General features: G+C 39.3%; 2 protein-coding genes across 2 annotated transcripts; both read right to left on the bottom strand.

The window, feature by feature from the left end:
* Positions 1 to 1,172: 1,172 nt before the first annotated feature.
* Positions 1,173 to 8,158, bottom strand: LOC105392991 (glycosylated lysosomal membrane protein A). Its single transcript, XM_048628664.1, has 8 exons — positions 7,869 to 8,158; positions 7,338 to 7,592; positions 6,482 to 6,673; positions 5,319 to 5,443; positions 4,830 to 4,935; positions 3,710 to 3,843; positions 2,833 to 2,961; positions 1,173 to 1,466 (listed from the first exon to the last, which is right to left on the bottom strand). Exons 1-8 carry the CDS (start codon positions 7,950 to 7,952, stop codon positions 1,295 to 1,297), a joined length of 1,197 nt encoding a protein of 398 aa, XP_048484621.1. The 5' UTR covers positions 7,953 to 8,158; the 3' UTR covers positions 1,173 to 1,294.
* A 516-nt stretch (positions 8,159 to 8,674) lies between these two features.
* Positions 8,675 to 16,084, bottom strand: LOC105381762 (probable tRNA (guanine(26)-N(2))-dimethyltransferase). Its single transcript, XM_048628740.1, has 10 exons — positions 15,987 to 16,084; positions 15,650 to 15,907; positions 15,231 to 15,418; positions 14,670 to 14,898; positions 14,190 to 14,338; positions 13,653 to 13,821; positions 11,967 to 12,184; positions 11,368 to 11,505; positions 9,254 to 9,421; positions 8,675 to 8,843 (listed from the first exon to the last, which is right to left on the bottom strand). Exons 1-10 carry the CDS (start codon positions 16,029 to 16,031, stop codon positions 8,696 to 8,698), a joined length of 1,710 nt encoding a protein of 569 aa, XP_048484697.1. The 5' UTR covers positions 16,032 to 16,084; the 3' UTR covers positions 8,675 to 8,695.
* Positions 16,085 to 16,276: the final 192 nt, after the last annotated feature.

The raw sequence follows: 16,276 nt of genomic DNA on the forward strand, positions 1-16,276 counted from the left end.
CTGTAAGGGCCAGTTTTTTGATCCCTAGTTAACTCAACCATTGGTCAAAAATGGCTACCATTAGTTAAAAACCAAGAAAATTCGTATGCCGCTGTCATGTTTGACAAGTGACTTGACTAATGGTTAAAGTTGACCACGGATCAAAAAACTCGGCCTAAGTATTAAGAATAAAAAATATCTCTACTACTAACAATTACACTATTAAAGTACTCGTAATATTACATCTAATATAGGATTTGATATTCATCATATTACATAGTATATTTGTTTTAATCTGTAGGCACTTTCACAATAACGCACTTATAATTTTGAGATTAACACTCTTATGTACAAAAGCTTGTTATTTGATACATTTACATTACAGAAGAATATATTTAGACACATTCGAGCAAGCTATGTTAGCTGCTGATTGATGCTGCCTTCATATTTCAAGCTTCTATAGTTTAAAATATTAATATCTTTCGGTATTAATTTGATTAAAATACTGTACCATATTGCAAGCTTTACCAAGTATGGAAAATGAAAGAACTACTCTGCTACATGTATTAACAAATAGGTCTTAATTTAATATCAATTTTTAGTCATATGGACTCGTTCGAAATCTAATCAAAATATATCTTTTATACAAGCCATTACTGTCTAAACTCTACAAAACCAATTAGATTGAGATCCAGCTAAAAATCTACAATACCTATATGGATCTTTTCTGATGATCACTTAATTTGTCATTAATTTAAAAACAAAGCTTTGACAATTTGACCTAGCTGTATTAGAAATCATATAAGTTCTTAACACAATGGCTACATTATATGACTACGCTTAGCATATTAACTTTTTAACCAACTCAGGTTTTTGGTCCGTCCCATACAAACAACTCTACCATAGCCTCTACACTAACATTCACACTATTACTCTAAAATGTGGACGTAACATTTAGGAAATTCGCAAGCGACAAGCATCACTAGTTCCCATTTCCACCACCGGCGCTGCTATAGCCATATTCGCCATAATATATTTTTTTAAATTTTACAATATTGACAGTATTTTGGGCATCAAAAAGGATGTTCAAAGTTTGACCAGTATTGATGTTCGTTCGTATTATCTGGCGTTTTGCTAAATCGATTATGATGCGGTTATCAGTAACGTATTTATTTAAATTCAACAACAGTGTGACAGCTGACAGCCCGCCAATTCCTAACTTTTTAAATTCCACATCACTGACAGCTGACAGCGCGCCGCGTCACTTTTATTTTTAATTCTACAACAGTGTGACCAGCCTGTACCCGGCGCGTCATCAGTCCTCGTTGTCGAACCTCCTTGCTCCGTTCCTGCGGCGGCGACTGATGACGTAGACTATTCCTGAGAGAGCGAGTAGGACTGGGACTCCGAGGCCGATGCTGATGATGATGATCACGAATAGGGAGAAGCCTTCTACTGGCGGGACGCCGTAGCCCACTGTTAGCGACCTGTGAGGAGAAAGGGTTAATTTAGATGAATTTTGGATTGTCCTTAAGTAATTTAATTTATATACAATATAATAAATACACTTTGCACTATTCATTGATGAAAAATACAACTTAAAATAAGAACAGAAGAAACTTTTTAAAAAAGGAAACTGTGCAATTTGTACTAGACTAATATTTTCTCTCTTCGGAATTTTATTCTAATTAGACTTCAGACTTGGCAAATAAAAAAATGCCTTATTTTGTAATTTTTTTTCTATAATGTAAGAACCTTAGTAGGTATCAGTGGCGGCTGCACCTTAAGTGCGCCCGTGCAACGCACTACCATTTAAAAACCTTCTAAATATGTACCTTCCTTCTTCCTATACCATACTAGACTAGGTAGGTACTAGGTACGTCTAAAGAAAACTTCACAAAAATGCCAATATAACAACCGTAATACCTACCCTAAACAGAAATTACATAAATCATTCGAACGTTACGAGTTAAATTAAATCGAGCTGGCCTATTTTGATTTCTACTGCGAAAGAATTAGATCTTATTTTTGCTTGAACAAAAACGGCCTCGTGCGCTCGGGTTGTCGCACGGAGCGAGCTCCTACATGTAGTATGAAACAGGATGGAAATCGCCCGGCGCGTGAGACGGAAGATGCTCAGTACAAACTGTATGCAGTTCTAGGATAAATTCGTGCGCCGCACGCGACCGGAAATTGCCGAAATCATACGAATGACGCCACGGGAGGCGCAGGCGGCGGCCTTGACCGGTGGCGTGACCTACGAACGATGCACTTGTCATTGTCATGTCATTGTCGCAGTTTCACCTTTCGCGCGCGAATACGTAATTAATTTGTTACTCTAATTACTTATTAACTAAGAAAGTAGTAAATATTTCGTGAGTGTATATGTGTGTGTGTGAGTGAAAATGAGTGCAAAATACAATACAATATGGACTTCATAAAAAGCAATAGGACATTTAAAAATAGACTGGACATTAAATCTGCTGGGCCGCCTCGGCCTTTTCTCATCTTAAAACAGGAGTGCAAAACAAAAAATTAAACTTATACCTGAATTTTCAAAAGTGAAATGTACAATAAAAAGAAATGGTTATGTGGATGTGAGAGACTAAATGCTTTATTTTGCTTTCCGTGTGTTGTTTTCGTTTCGGCGGAGAGGCAATTTCGCGTCAAAAAAGGAACGCAGAATGGATTTAAAACATAAATAAGGTAAAATATACTTATAATTTTTTTACTTTCAATTGTAATAGGTACCTAATCTATTTTTCTTCCAAAATTTACTAAACCCATAAAGTGCACCACCGGGTATCTGAGGCACCAGCCGCCACTGGTAGGTATAGTAATATCAGAACTCACCAAGCAGTATAATTGCTCTTCGCGTAGAACCCGTCGGCCGACTCTCCGAACGACACGAGCAAGGCTTGCGCACGCGCAGTCTTGTCACCGTAGTAGATAGCTGCTGTGCTGCGCGGGGGTATGGTGGTTCTGTGGAGGGATGGGGGGGGAGTTAGTTTAACTACAGATTACTGAGGGCCGATTGCAACGTTGAAAATAAGGCTATTCGTCGTATGGTTAGTCCTCACTCATTACAAAATTTCTGATACCTACTGAGATAATAGCCTACACCGCAGCGTAAGCAAGCGATTCACACTATACTGCATTTATTCTTACTTGGCATAAAAGGTAAATAATCTTAAGTGTGTATTTCTATTTGAATTTATAAAAAAATTACTAGGTTTTAAAATAAAACATATTTATAAACCAATGAAATACTAACAAGTAAAAATGATTGGTTTCGTAATAAAACCATTTTAGTTTATTTGTTTAAAATATTTTGATTAAAAAGACACACAAAGATTGTTTACCTTTTGTGCCAAGTAATAATGAGTGCAGTATAAAGGCCTGTCACAGAGGGTTTACTACAGATACTGACGTGTTGGGGGCGGCGTGGCGCGCGGGCGTGGAGCTGGCGACCCCGCGCCCCCCGGTGTAGGCCACTAGTACTGCACGGGGGGTCTACTACAGATACTGACGTGTTGGGGGCGGCGTGGCGCGCGGGCGTGGAGCTGGCGACCCCGCGCCCCCCGGTGTAGGCCACTAGTACTGCACGGGGGGTCTACTACAGATACTGACGTGTTGGGGGCGGCGTGGCGCGCGGGCGTGGAGCTGGCGACCCCGCGCCCCCCGGTGTAGGCCACTAGTACTGCACGGGGGGTCTACTACAGATACTGACGTGTTGGGGGCGGCGTGGCGCGCGGGCGTGGAGCTGGCGACGCCGCGGCCCGGGCCGGTGTAGGCCACGGGCCGGTACTGCAGGAAGCCGCCGTCGCCGCGGGAGACGGACTCGGCGGTGCGGATCTCCACTATCTGCAAGTATTGAAGGGTTAAACAGGGAAAGGATGAGGTGGAATGTACACACCGACCAATAACGACCAGAAACAACAACGAATTGAGTCTGCTCCCCATCATATTTATTTATTATTTTATTTTATTTTATTTGGCACACACAACAGTATTACAGACATTAACAATATAACATAAGGTAAATTACATAAATTCTAGTCTAGTCGTAACACCAAAACAATGTGTTCACAGCATGTTAGTGCAAAAAGCACAGCCACTAAATACAATACATTAACTATTATTATATTCTAAGTTATAATAACATTATACATATCAATGAGTTAATTAGTATGATCAATAAATTTAAATACTTATTTTATTTTTAAAACTTCCCAGTGAGTTGTGATATATGTCCGGCACTTAGCTTCTATTTAGAGCGTATATTTGATTATACATTTGACACATTCGCATAATATAGTTGTTCGCACATCATAACAAATAACAGTCATGAAAAGAGGTTCCTAACGGCATAGTAAATGTCTTTTCGTTATTGGTAGGATAGCGTACGGATCCCTTACATTTTTATTCATTGTTTGTTTCATGATCATTAGTCATTCCATCAAACAAGACATTAACTGTAGTTGTTCCTGATTTCAAGTAAGTTACGGTCTGTTACTTTAATTTAAAATGGATCTTTGCCAAAAAATGCGGCAAACAAGAGCATAATAAACGGAAATGGAAACTTAAATAGTTATTTTATACAGAATTTTTAGACTACCGTACCTTTATTTTAGCACTTATACTCTGTCCATTATATTATTGTTTTTTGAAGAAACGAACGATCGAAATCACATACATATTTGACAACAACAAAGGAAAACCAACTTTACTTACCAGACATAAGGAAACGTCTAAAATACAATAACAAAGTGGAAGCTCTATAGTTATATGTTATTTAACATGTTATTTGGCACGCTTCATCACATCTGCTATTCTATTGCAACACGTACCTCAAACACTCCGGGCGTGTGTTCATCGTCCAAGCTCCGTCGCGTGTTGAGGTCGAGCGAGGGCGAGCCCGCGTCTGTGGTGATCACCGTTGTGGACCACGCAAACCTGCAAGAAGAAAATATTTTGTACTCTTGATAAAAGTATTATTCGCTCTTCAACTGGTAGAAAAATAAAATATTTCATTGGTTTTGAATTGTTTGTAAAAAAGTCTGATAAAACTCGAGGTGGGTAGTAGTGGGTATAATAAGTATTTGATTAGTGTTTTGATCGCCGTCCAATGTTTGAACCCGGGACCTTCGGCACAGCAATCAGAGCCACTAACCAATACACCGTCCGGTCCGATTTTTATGAAACAGGGTCCATATGTCCACCGACCCTCACTAGGCCAGCGATGTGGACTAGGCCTAAACCTAAAACCCTTCCTTCATTGGAGGGAGACCCGTGCCCCACCAGTGGGGACGTGATGGGTCTTGATAAGGGTCCATTACCTGGAGGAGTTGTACCCGGGCCGGGTTCCCAGCCCCACCAGCGCCAGGTCCAGCAGCGTGGAGTTGGCGGAGTGGATCAGGTGAGGCAGGTCCAAGGCATAGTCTGTGTAGGGGAGCACGTCCAGCTGAAACCAGAATAGAGTGGTTTATTTATAACATTTTGTGTGTAAGTGTGTGTGTATGTAGTTTACAATATCTAATATCTCTTGTTTCAAAGTCAAAATCACTCATTACCCATTTTCATACTTTGTATATCCAATCTGTGTTTGTCTGGAAGATATTACATTTAGTAATAAGGCCGCCGATTATATTACTATTTATTTTCTTTTCTATGTTTGTGAAACTGTTTCTGTTTGTGTGCTATACAGAGTATTTTATCGTATTATCCCTCATCAGGGACATAGAGCTAAGAAGGGATTTCCACTGTTCCCACGCGGCAGCTTCTAGATCCTCCCAGCCGACACCAGTTCATACAGCCTATCAAAGGCTCTAAGTTGTAACAAGTGTGCGTATTTTAAATATTATAATTATTGCTAAATATGCTTTCTGTGTGTCCTACACATACAATAAGTAAATAAACTGGCACTACAAGATGGGTTGCGTAAAATGTCACCATGAAATCCTATTGTATATTTACGGTCTGTTCTTCCATTATTACACCATATTTTATATGTATTCAGTCGCATCCTGACGAAACCTATACTAGAATAAGTACCTATAGAAATTTAGGTCACATTTGGTTCTAGTCATAATAGTTGTAATAATTAAGTAGCACAGTTGTACTGAGTACTGACAACCTCACAGATAAATAATTTATGTAACAAAGCAAAGTAGTCATGCTTGTGCTATGCATGAGATAATAAAGATTAATTGCTTTTTGAATGTATGTAGGTACTTACATAAATTAAGTTAGTCAATTTGACTATTATTTTGGTTTTCTGAAATAAGTATTTCAGCATATTTTCATTTTAATTCATGAATCCATAATGTTCTATGCAACCACTAAAATACAGTAGTAACTTTTTTCGGCATTGTCCATTCTTATATTTTATTATTCTATTTATCTATTCAGCTATGCTATACCTTATCCTTGAATTTCTACCAAACTTGCAGAGAACCCCACTCAAAAGCAATCTCTACAAAAATCTATCACTATCTATTACCTTAACACCAATATACCCGTCCCTCCTGGGCTCACTATGCCGCCCCCAGCGCCCCTTCAGCTCGAGTTCCACCTCCTCATCAGAGAACAGGATGTGAGTCCGCGACCACTCCAGCGCCTCCAGACTGTATGAGTGTTGCGGGGTGTCCGGCGTGATGTAGCCAATGTCTTTTAGGTCATTGTATTCATACAGCTGAAAATATAAAAGGTAGAGGTCAATTTTATTGTTTTGATTGGTTTGTTAGTAAATTGCAAAAGTATTGGAGTAATGATTTTTTGTTGAAGTAAGTACAGTAGCTATTACATGCAGGCCTATATAATTGATAATTCAAATATTAAAATATTGTAAGTATTTAATTAGTGGTTAAAGTGTTTTAAAATAACCAAACCTTTATAGTAATGATCCTGTAACTGAACAGATAATCCTCATACCTACATGAATTGACCCACATGACTGAGTCAGGGTTTGTTATTTGATATAATGATGAATTGATTAATCAACAAACATATGCTGAGTGTGGTCTCATTGTGTTCCAATTACTACAGACAGAGTCATATTTCCTGCATTTGTAGCACAAATATGTGGGCTGCTTTGTACTTCAATCTGTGACTCATGTAACTATAGCTTAGATTACTTACTTAGATTAATTTAATATAAAATTATAGCCATCAATGTATAGCTTTATTTGTTATTATTGTTCTGTATTTATGTTAGTTATTGTTCAAATTTTTTCATTAGAAACACACAAGCTACACAGCTGAGATCAGCAAAAAATTACACTTATTGGAACAAAATATGAGTCCAATCTAATATACTTACCTACTTAGCAACTTGAAAGAATAAATAATGTCCTTACCTTATCAAATATAACAGCAAAGCTGTACTTTGGCTTTTCTGTCCAATTAAATCTATCTGGTTGGCTCCCATGCCAGCCGATGCTGAGGTTGGCTGCCGTGCCAGTGATGGCAAAGATCACCGTGGGGATTCCTCTCGTGAAGTCCCATATTTGATGCACTGTGTCGTGGGAGCCGATGGCCTGGACGTAGACCAGGGTGGTGCTGTCTGATGAACATGCGTCTGACTCACAGCCAGGGTTCAGTGCTGAAGATATCTGAAAATTTGTGTTGGTTTTAATATCTTCAACTTTCAGGTAGGTATTTAATGACTATTTCCGTTTATCAAGAAAAATTAAACCAGAATGTAAGTGTAGTATTTAAATAAGTATGGACTTCACAAATTTTGTATATTTTATGCAATATTTTCCAGGGAACAAATAATTTATCCGTAACGAGAGGCTGATAAAGTAAATAGATGAACAAAGGTGATATCAACAGCTGTTACTTTTATCAGTGGAAGGTCATTTATAATTATGTAAAGTATAACTTACCTTCCTATCAAATGCCAGCGAAAGAGAAAACAATGCAACAATCACCAACGTCTGAATACATGTCCTTATCGTAAAAGGAAACATTTTTATTTAAAACACTGCAATTTATCGGGAATTTCTTACGAAGTTCAAAAGTCAAAGAAATTAAACAACAAATTTACGACGATATGTCGCAGCACGTGCGGGTCACTCACAATAATATACACGTATTCGATAAGCCCCTATCAAGTAAATAAAATAAATTTCTATTTAATTTCGAATCATCACATTAACTTGCGTCACACACAAATACAATGCTGCTAATTTAAAAGGCCTCATCATATGTTCTTAACTGTCACTTTGGCGCTAGTGTACAGAACTTTACTCTAGTTTATAGTTCTGAAAAAATCCGCATACGTAACTTATCCTTCTTAATTTGTCTGGATTTTATTACTAGGAAACGAATTTGACATTTCCGTAAACGTTCAGAAGTTTTTGTTTTTCCTCAGAATATCTACAATACACAAAAGAAAAGTGGATGACTTATGGACACCCACCGACTTATTTCGTGAGGAGCATGTGAGGAGATATGAATCATGGTCTAATTATTATACCATTACCATGGTATGATTCGAAGGTAAACGCAGACCGAGATCGTTTCACCGCATTCCTCACATTTGTATTTGATACCAACGATACTGCAGCGCTGTAGTTCGTGAAGTGAGGTCGCTCATATTTAAAATTTGGCCTGTAATACCGAGAAGGTACTCTAAGGAACTAATTTATGAAAATTATGAAAGGCAAATACATGAATGAAACTCAACATATTTTATAATAAACAACTTTATTTACAAAACATCAACAGCTTCAGGGTCCGTAGTAGTTTTCTTCCGTGCTTCATCCTCGCTCTGTGAGTGTTGTCGCTTGTCGCCCTTCTCCTTGGAATATTTATTCTGATTGCGGGCGCTTTTCGACGCCTTCTCTTCTCCATTCACACTGGAACATTATTAAATTTATTAGTGAAACCGAGTTACAAGTTGTAACAAAGCTAAGTTTATGTTGTATAACTTTCGCACATAAAGAAACAAAATGAAAATGGCGGACGGACTCATGGTAGTTATCTCGTCATAATCTTAGGTTTCTCAATACTTAATTTCATAACAGCCGTTTTCATTATATTCCCATACTTCCAACTAAGTACCAATAGCATACTTCTGTCTGACTAAAGTAGCATACTTTTTTCAATACTCAATCTTTTATTGCATCCATAAGTAAGTTTTACAGGTGTTCAATACATTAAAATTACTTTTGAAAAGAGTAACATACTTCTGATTAAAATTCCATACTTCTGAATAAAATAACACACTTCTGACTAAACTAACACACTTATGAATAAACCAACATACTTATAGGTGGCCCTAGCGCCGGGTCCCCAGTGCGGCGCGGGGTTGGCCTGGAAGCGCAGGCGGCCGTCGCGGCGGCTGCGCGGGTTGGCGTCGGGTCGGGTGGTCACGTCCACGGAGGTCCCGGGTTCGATGCTCAGGATGTGGCGGGCAACAGGGTCCGCTTCTATTCTGTGGACGGGAATGATGAGGGTTATAAGTTGTTAAGTTATAGTTGAGGGTCTATTTTGTATATGACCCGGTGATATGTATGTAGCAACTCCATTGCCTCCACGTTCCCCACAAATATAATAACTATATTTTTTTGGACTGGTGATGAAACATAAAAAAACCATGAAACATAAAATATGGATTCGATACAAACAATATTTTTTGCGGGCGGCACTGATCCGAAGTGTCACCAAATTTATTAAAGTGTCTCGAAAACTATCGAATTTTTATTAAGGTCATAATACGATATTCTGGCCACTCCTGAGTTGGCCTATCAGCCCTTCAAGGCATTTCGTTGACTTTTGGGTCATTCTGTATACAATACACGTACTTGCTAGGCTTCGCCGGGTGCGTCTGTGCCCAGGTCCGCACGACGTCCCACAGCAGCGCCGCGGGCGCGTCGGTCTTGAGAGAGTTCTTGGCGGCGTGAGAGTAGGAGACTTGGTAGCGTTTAGTATTGCTGTTGTAGCGTTATAGTATTCTACACAAAAACTCAGAAGAAGCAATACCTACTTACAGATATATAGAATATTCTTTATTTCTAACCTAACCTCATAGAACAACGCGGACTCGGGTGTACCCTCGGGAAGCGTCATAGCGATCTTTCTTGATACAAAAAAGTCTGCCATTTTTTGCGGGGGGAAATTTTACCGTTTACCATGATTATGTCTCATGGGACATATCATTATGAGTTTTAATTCCCAGCAATAAGGGTTACGTGAAGTGACATTTAATAATGAACACAGTGTCTTCATTTTTCTTGCCAATGGATGTAACAATTATCGATAAGTGTTATCGATGAATTCGAGAACATGGGTTAGAAATACTAATTTCAAATTAATTAGGTATAGTTAAATTTAATCAGGAATGATTAATAAACGAAGTCACCCGCTTTTCGCTGTACATTTATACTCACGTGATAGGTCGCGAGCTGTATCGCCGTTTTTGAATGAGTACAATGCACTAAAGTTGTCGAGTAAGTGGGCAACCCGACGGTCAGATGCTTTCAAGCCGCCCCTTCGGGCGGCCTCTGACTAGGCTTAACGACTGCCAGCACCCGGGACCCACGGCTTATAGTCCCGTCCGAAGCACGGAAGCGTCCAGAAAAGAACCATTTGAAATCGGTAACTCATGCTGTACCTACCAATGGCTGACCGTGTCAGTTGTTGCTTAACCTCAGTGATCAGTTACGATTACTGAAGCCAATTCGTCTACGGAAGCTTCCCAACTATGACTTTTTTTGTCGATTAATACATATCTACATACCGGTACATCACTATTGCATTTTTTGACATTGGTTGCTAGGAAACAGCTAATAACAATAAACCATGACCAAATCTGTGATCAAATCCGGAATCCGGATATTCTATGAACTGAAGCTGTCATTTTAGTATGTAAACAAATCATTTTCTATGAAACGAACGCTTTGCCAACTAGATTGAGTCTAGTGAAAATTGAGACTGCAACGTTTATAAATCGGTGGGCCTTTCTGGCCTACCACCCCGCCAGAGGGGAACGTCTGCCTATTTCGTCTCCAGACCATTCATACTCAATGCCTAACCTAACTAAAAACATACTTACATGAACAAAACTTACTTAACTTATGTGTGTGCTTATATGCTTACACACATTATGTACAAAGGTGGCCGTCTTATCGCTTAAGCGATATATTGACATTGCGAATGTTGACATCCTAATTTAATTTCCAGGCTCTCTCGAATGGTACCTTTGTTTGTAGTATACCCTTTTTGCCGCCGCGGTCGAACATTTACCGCCAAGATTGGCTACATAAGCCACATCTGGGCACAACAAAGCCTAAATCTCCATTAGCAGTCGCCGTAGCCGTATCGGCTTGGAAGACATCATCATCATCACCCTTTTTGCAACACCCTGTACAACATACGTACTTGCTAGGCTTCCCCGGGTGCGTCTGTGCCCAGGTCCTCACGATGTCCCACAGCAGCACCGCGGGCGCGTCGGTCTTGAGAGAGTTCTTGGCGGCGTGCGAATACGAGACTTGGTAGCCCGCGTTCAGTATTGCTGATCTGTGGTGGATAGACAATCAAGAAAAAATATAGAGAATTACCCATGGAAGTAACAGTACTTATTACTTTCATGGAATTACCACAAAAAATAGGCAATGTTTAAAAATTGTTCAGCGCTCTCAAACGCCTGATAAAACTGTCTAATGTTGTTTTAAATACTCGTTAAACAATGTGTAAAGTGTATTGTGGCATTATGGATAGTGTTTTTATGAAAGTATAGGACCTCTCTGATCTGTTGAAAATGAAGTTTATCGATGAACTGTCTTTGTCCGTTGCCTGTAGATCCGCTATTTCTCACACTTCCACACAAATAACACACACATCCAAGAACCGACACGGAAAAATCTCCTGACAGGATTCGACCCGGGACCCTCCATCCATAGCCAGCTTTCTGACCAACTAGATTTGACCGCATCCTTACTAGACGACCGAAAATTTATTATTATTGTGATTTGTCATACCTGAACATTAACGTAGGCATAGTCTCCAAATGCACCCTCCCAAACAGTTTGTCCACAGTATAGTACAGCGGAACCGGAAGTTCCTCCCGAACCATAGACAACACTCCGTCGATTCTCTTCCACGTTCCGAAACGCTCAGTATTGTCTTGGACGTGGTGGAGGACGGACGTCACGAAGTCGATGTCGTGGATTGGCGCCGACCATATTGGCCCGCCTAACTGTGGGGAAACAAATCGTTATTGAATTAAGTTTACTATTTTATTTATACAATACAGTCGTGAGAAATTAACATATAGATAGATTAGGTAGCTTTTCGCAAAATAATTTCCATGGGAAACCTGAAGGATTGTCAAAATGAAATATTCCACATTTCGTCATTGCATGCTGATCAAACGTTTATGTGTCATTTTTGCCAAAAAAAATCCTATTTTTGTTTTACAGCACCAAGAATCTGATAAAAGTAATATGAAATTCATAAAATTACAATGAAGTCGATTCTGAAGGCAGAAATTAAGGCTGACAAAACCTTAATTTCTTTAATTAAAATTCAACCAACTATGAGTGTTCCTGTTCCCGTAAATGTCACTTTTTGCTAGCATTAATGTGACACATTGAGTATGAATGGTCTGGAGACGAAATAGGCAGACGTTCCCCTCTGGCGGGGTGGTAGGCCAAAAAGGCCCACCGATTTATAAAAACTAGTTGCAGTCTCAATTTTCACTAGACTCAATCTAGTTGGCAAAGCGTTCGTTTCATAGAAAATGATTTGTTTACATACTAAAATGACAGCTTCAATTCATAGAATATCCGGATTCCGGATTTGATCACAGATTTGGTCATGGTTTATTATTATTAGCTGTTTCCTAGCAACCAATGTGAAAAAAATGCAATAGTGATGTACCGGTATATAGATATGTATTAATCGACAAAAAAGGTCATAGTTGGGAAGCGTCCGTAGTCGAATTGGCTTCAGTAATCGTAACTGATCACTGAGGTTAAGCAACAACTGACACGGTCAGCCATTGGTAGGTACAGCATGAGTTACCGATTTCAAATGGTTCTTTTCTGGACACTTCCGTGCTTCGGACGGGACGTTAAGCCGTTGGGTCCCGGTTGCTGCTTCGGCAGCAGTCGTTAAGCCTAGTCAGAGGCCGCCCGAAGGGGCGGCTTGAAAGCATCTGACCGTCGGGTTGCCCACTTACTCGACAACTTCAGTGCATTGTACTCATTCAAAAACGGCGATACGGCTCGCGACCTATCACGTAAGTATAAATGTACAGCGAAAAGCGGGTGACTTAGTTTATTAATCATTCCTTATTAAATTTAACTATACCTAATTAATTTGAAATTAGTATTTCTAACCTATGTTCTCGAATTCATCGATAACACTTATCGATAATTGTTACATCCATTGGCAAGAAAAATGAAGACACTGTGTTCATTATTAAATGTCACTTCACGTAACCCTTATTGCTCTGAATTAAAACTCATGTAATGATATGTCCCATGAGACATAATCATGGTAAACGGTAAAATTTCCCCCCGCAAAAATTGGCAGACTTTTTTGTATCAAGAAAGATCGCTATGACGCTTCCCGAGGGTACACCCGAGTCCGCGTTGTTCTATGATGTGACAGCGTTAAAATTAGAATTTCTTCCTTCAGAATAGCTGCCATTATTAACTCACATGATGTCTCTGCGCGCAATGCTCACAGAGCTCTCCTACAGGCGGGGCAGTGGGTAGGAACGCCTTTACTTGCCCCGGGTTCTTGTCCGTGGGGTTCGGCTTGAACCCGCCGAGTGGGGCGAGGGTCGTGTGGTCGCAGCCCACGCAGTGGTAGACCATGGATAGTTTACTGTTGGGGGTAGAGTTTGGTTGGTTTAGGTGTTTTTAATATGTAAGGATCACGCAAGCAGGATTGGCCCATGGTGTCTAAAATATTATTATGTACCTTTGCGGGCAAAATTATGGCTACTATGCTAATACGGAGTGATAGAATCTGACCAATATTAAAACCCCAATCATCGAAGTAGAAAATAAGATATTTTTTTCTACATTGATGACCCCAATAACTATTATGAAGCAAATATGTGATAGTAATAAACACTTAAAACATAAAAACAAAAACTTGACATGCCCTCGTAAAATTCAGCAATTATAATAAATTGATTATTTACATTAAAGTATATTATGTAGTTGTAGATACCTAAAATTCACCCTCACCTAGTAGTTTTTTTACAGTGTATCGCTCCCGAGTACACTCGGACGAACACTCGGATGTAGAAGTCGGCGGAGATACTGAGCAGAGGCACGATGTACCGACTGTACCGGTTGGCGTGAGACTCGATGCACTGGAGAAGGATCCTTAGTGCCTGTAATATAGAGACGTTTGTTAAATGTTGTGAATGAAAATTTAAGCTGTTTGACTATAATAATAGATTAATAGGTACCTAGATACAAGGATATTATTTTTTAACTATTTACTTCTACACTTCTTTTTTACAAACCTTCACTACACGCACTGCACCACCTACTTTGTAACACGCAGGCTGGGCTTAGGCAAATTAAAGTGAAACTCTTCAACAAAACATCCGAAATTTTTCAGTGACATTACACAAGAGCCAGGCTAGGGTTAGTCAATAGTCACCCACAGATGGCAGAATTAACTAGCAAGATAAGCCTCAAAAATTGCATACATCTTACCATTTCATGACAGCACTTAGTCTTCAGACTAATAGCTCCATATTTAGCGTAGCACGTCTCAGGCGAGTTTCCCGCCAGCACCGCCATGTCGGTAGCCGTGACCAGCAACAAGCCGCCATCTTGGATGCTCTGCACTGCTGAGTCCAGAAATATGGACGGACAGCCGTAGGGGTCCAGGTCGATAGCCGAGAACCGCTTTGACTGGTGCTTGTGTTTGTACATTAGCATGCTGAAAAGAGATGGGTGAAATAAGTGATACTCGTAACTATGAGTTTTAATGGATGTTGTGTTGATATGATTGAGCCACAAATCCTAAGTGGCTGCAGCAATGACTTCATTTACAGCCTAGACCTTTGCAATTGAATGACTGCCTCTGTCTGCTACAACAACTATTCATCAAAAACCTATCTGTGGGCATCACTATACCTAAAGCCATTCACAAAAGTGGAGTTTACAAATAGTGACTAGAGGAGTACCACAAGAATTACTTTTGGCGCCTATATTACATATTTTCTACACTTTGTTCCAGTCTTTCTAAGGACATATTCAAACATGTCATACCAAGCATCATCATGGCTGGTCTCCACCAAGTGTTCCACCTGGTTGTGGGCCACATTAGTCTTGATGCTCTCCACGGCCTGCTCCGAGAGGTCATTAGCAATGATCTTGGTCACATTGGGCACTTCCTTGGCATATCTGATGCTTCTTAGACCTGAGGCTGATAAAGCCTCCAGAATTGTTATTTCTGGCTGTGAAGATATATTAGTGAGATTTAAATTATATGTATATGATTCTAAGTATGTATAAGATATAAGTAAAATTATAACAGGAATAAATTGGCAGTTTAAAAGAAAAACTTTTATAAATGTTGAGTAGTTTTGTAGAGTAGAACTCCCACACATAAATTACTCAATACAGAACTCATCTATAAATTTATACTATACTACACAATAAATAAAATTAAATATTTAATTTGTTACCTCTGGTGGTTTTTCAGTAGAGCTTTCTCCAGACAAGTTTTTATTTCTGGCTTTCTTTTCTAATTTAGCTGTAAGTTCTGCCTTGTACTCTTCGATGAACTTGGTCAACACAGCGATACTGAGATCCCGGTTGAACTCTTGGACTGGGTTGTAGAATACCTTCTCTGTCTTCATACATATCTCCGCTTGACCTTCTTTGATGGACTTAGTTGGTGCTTCTTGTACTGTTGTGGATATCTCCATTGTCATAGTTATTCTCTGATTAACAGAAAATATATGTGGTTGAGGTTATGAATGTGAGGTTATGTTGTGAATTTGTTTCTTTTATTCAACATACCTGTGTAGCTAATAATCTCAGTGTCCTATATTGCCAAATAATCATATAAGTGGCAGAGCTATTGGAACAGGAACATAAATAGATTTAATAACTTTACATTGAAGGGAAACCAGAGTTAACTTTACATTTACAGAAGACAACAAGACAAAACATATGTTTACTTTTTTTATTGAAGCGATCAAATTATAAAATATAAGCTGTCAATCTATTTTATACAAATATCTTCGCTTTAGGCATTTTGGGTGGATCCTGTAGATACGAATTTTATGAATAACCCTTTTCAGCGTAAA

The sequence above is a fragment of the Plutella xylostella genome, chromosome 21 (assembly GCF_932276165.1).
Source record: "Plutella xylostella chromosome 21, ilPluXylo3.1, whole genome shotgun sequence".
In the NCBI taxonomy this organism is placed as follows: Eukaryota; Metazoa; Arthropoda; class Insecta; order Lepidoptera; family Plutellidae; genus Plutella; species Plutella xylostella.